General features: G+C 36.6%; 1 protein-coding gene across 1 annotated transcript; it reads right to left on the reverse strand.

Annotated features, from left to right (window-relative positions):
* Positions 1 to 444: 444 nt before the first annotated feature.
* LOC131057570 (expansin-A15-like) lies at positions 445 to 1,352 on the reverse strand. Its single transcript, XM_057991731.2, has 2 exons — positions 1,181 to 1,352; positions 445 to 1,088 (listed from the first exon to the last, which is right to left on the reverse strand). The coding sequence occupies exons 1-2, from the start codon at positions 1,350 to 1,352 to the stop codon at positions 445 to 447; spliced, it is 816 nt and encodes a 271-aa protein (XP_057847714.2).
* Positions 1,353 to 3,482: the final 2,130 nt, after the last annotated feature.

Raw genomic sequence — 3,482 nt, forward strand, 5'->3', positions numbered from 1 at the left:
TTTGCAGTTTAGCGAACCTATTACATCATAATGATAAACTAAATTTGTAGGTTTTTTCATACCGTGTTTGATTATTTTCTTAAACCTTTGAAGCTAATTTGAATAGATGTTTAGTTAAAAATGATTAAGGCACAATTATACATGTGATGAAAAAATCCACACCTGCATCCACCCTATACATATACATATATACATATAACCAGTGATAACCTGACTCAAAAAAATAATAACCACCCATTTCTCAATGGAAATGGAATATGTCACCTAGTCCAAGAAGGCAAACAAGTCTGAAACAAGGAAAAGAAAAGAAAATAGCAAGGACGAGCGGGCGCCACTCATGAAGCACCTCCGCAGCATCATCTTCGCCTTGTAATATGCACAGCTGAACAGTGAAGCACTGCATTTGACGGTACTAAAATCTGGAGAACTCCGCCGGAGTTGCGGTTAGAATTGTCGTCCCTCGAAAGTCTGGCCGAACTGCCACGAGTTGGGAACCACCCCGCGGGAAATGACGCTCCTCCCATCGCTGGTGGTCACTCTGAAAGACAACGTCTGCCCCATCATTTTCAAATGGCTCTGCCAATTTTGGCCCCCATTCCGCTTCAGACTTTGCCAGCCGGAATTACCAGGGATTTGCGGGTGCTTGGCCTTCACGTAAACGGCCACCACGTCTCCGGCTCCTCCAACATTGGTGACCAGCACCATCTGGTAATACTGCGACCCCAATATGGTAAACCTCATTCCTCCCTTCTTCACGCATTCCACCCGCCTGTAGCGGACGGGTACAACGCCGCCCTTGTATAACGCAATCTGCTCGAACGCAGGCACCGCCAAATCGAAGTGTGAGAGAGGAGGATTGCACCACCCGCCCGCATCGTTGGCCTGGGCAAAGTTGGGCGGGCAGAAGTTGGTGGCGGTGACGGTGACTGTCTTCCCTGGCAGACACCACTGCGGATCCTCCTCCGCCTTGCATTGCAATTCGTAACATCCTCCGCAGCTCAGCCCATCATTGAACAGTGCGGTTCTCAGAGCAGCCGTGTATATGCCGTACCCTTGCGCGGGCAGGTTGCCGTACCCACACGCACCTCCTGTGCATTCAATACAAACCGGATTTAAAAAAATTTATAACGAAATGCGTTGAATTTCAATGAGATTGCACATGCATATAATGTAAATATACCCATAGTTCCAGACTCATCGTAGCCTCCATAGAAAGTGGCGTGGGCATCTTGCCACTGCTGCTTCGCGTGGAAATGACCGTGGCCATGGCGTGCGCAAACTGGGAAAAGCATACACCAAAATGTTAATGCCAGTACTGCCAAAGCGACCGAACGTGCCAATACAGATGCCATTCTTCTTTCTCGTCTCGTATGAAGTCCGTCCTAAAATTATCTGGATAATTGGTCTCTCGAAAGTAGTCGTTTGTACATGCAATGGAGGAAAGGTTCTTATATAGTGTATCACATTGAGCTAGGCAATTCTCAACGTCAATCTAATTGGCTACACACTACTGTGAATCTTGAACAAAAATAACAAGAAAAGCAAACTCCTTGTGATGGAGAGAATGTTTTAGATCCGCTGTTAACGGCTCGCTTTCCGGGGGTTATTATACAAGTTTGAATAAATCCTGGTGTTCCTGTTGGATAAATTTACCAGTATGGCGACATGGTATTCTGATTTAGACAATGTCTTTAATTAATATCTTGTAAGTCGAACTGAATGTCTGCATGATATGTTTGCCAGGTATTGAAAGTCGAAGAGAGTTCTCAGAAAACGACAATTCCTATGAGTAAGCGTGAATGGCCTTTTTTATTCATCGTTAGAATCTTCCATACGACCTGTTCCACCTTTTGCATTACAATTTACAAGCGTCATAAAATCTCTAGGATAATCAAATAAAACAAATAAAAGTATGTAACTTATATCGGAAAAATTAAAAATGTTAGTTTAAACAAATTAAATGTAATAGATGTGGGCAATTTATTTTTGGGAAAAATGATAAAGAATTAGTGATACTAAATAGAATTTAATTGTATAGGTACAAATGATTAGTGTTCATTATTTTATAACTTTTTAAGTTACAATTTAAAAAAATAAAATTAGACTTAAGTTTCGTGAAATATAATCTAAATATTGTAGCAATCATTTTATAGAATCTTGTAGTAGAGATCTATTTGTCTTTGTCTACATTTTGTCTAAATCCATTGTTCCGAACATTTTTTCTAAATCCATTGTTCTGAAATTTACAAACATTGCTAAGTCAAGTTCATACAAGTACACCACTATTTCAATTGGCTTGAAAGTTATAATCAAATGATCAAAAGATAAGATGCACAAAATAGGCAAATAGGATACATGACTGTAATGCAATGAGTTGCTTTAAAGGTTCAAATCCCATTGTGTCTTTGTGTAAACACTTAACATTTCATTATATATAAATTACACAAATTTATTACTTAAAATACAAAAGTATAAGACCAAGTATACTCATAATGGTTATTATTTAAAAGAATATGAATCCGACTTAAAAATTGCAAATTTTGGGATCAATCAAAAGGCATCAAGATTGATTGACGATAGAAAGTTTTGGTTTTAGGAAATAAACAAATGTGTGGAGATGATTATAAATATAGGCTAATAAATGACATGTAGATGATGAATATAAGGGAATGTGTGTAAATATGGATGGGCTCAAGGCACTCAAAATCAATCGGGAATAGAAAGTGCCACTTTTCAGTCAATAAATAAATGTATAGAATGGTTGCAAATACAAGCTCATCAATGGTGTGCAAATAAGGAAGAAATGGAAACATGTGTGTAAATATGGATGGGCTCAAGGTACCCTAGAACAAATGTGTGGAGAGGGTGTAAATGTAGTTAAATAAATGATATACAAATGATGAATATATGGAATGTGTGTCTAAATATAGAGAAGATAACGTTGAATGAAAGTAAATAATTTTAAATGAATGCAAAATGGGTAGGGGTAGGTATTGTGTAACACTATGTCAATTATTGATATGTAATTGTCTTTAACACATTTCATTGAAATGGGCCCAAACCTAAATGAGAATTGGCGTGGGTATGCAATTTTTTCTATTCCAATTTGCCCTAATTTTCAGATGCATGTGAAACTAAAATGCTAATGTATTTCAAATTATGTGAAAAATTTCAACAAGAATGAAACGAAAAATGTTCAAATATTTCAAAAGGTTATTTCATCAATTCAAATTAATGGGTTGAGTGAGTGCAACATCATCAACAACAAAATAAAATTCCTGAGTGACAATCAAAATGCTAAAAAATAGAGCTATGTAACAACACAATAAAATCAAATGACGTAACATAAAATTATAAATAATATAATAATAGAAGTTGTAGTAAATTAAATAAATTTTATAAAATAATAATTCGGTTTAAAATGATAACTCATTTTAAAATGATTTCTAATTAGTTTGATAAAAAAATGATATTTTTAGAAA

Source organism: Cryptomeria japonica, chromosome 7, assembly GCF_030272615.1.
Source record: "Cryptomeria japonica chromosome 7, Sugi_1.0, whole genome shotgun sequence".
NCBI classification, from domain to species: domain Eukaryota; kingdom Viridiplantae; phylum Streptophyta; class Pinopsida; order Cupressales; family Cupressaceae; genus Cryptomeria; species Cryptomeria japonica.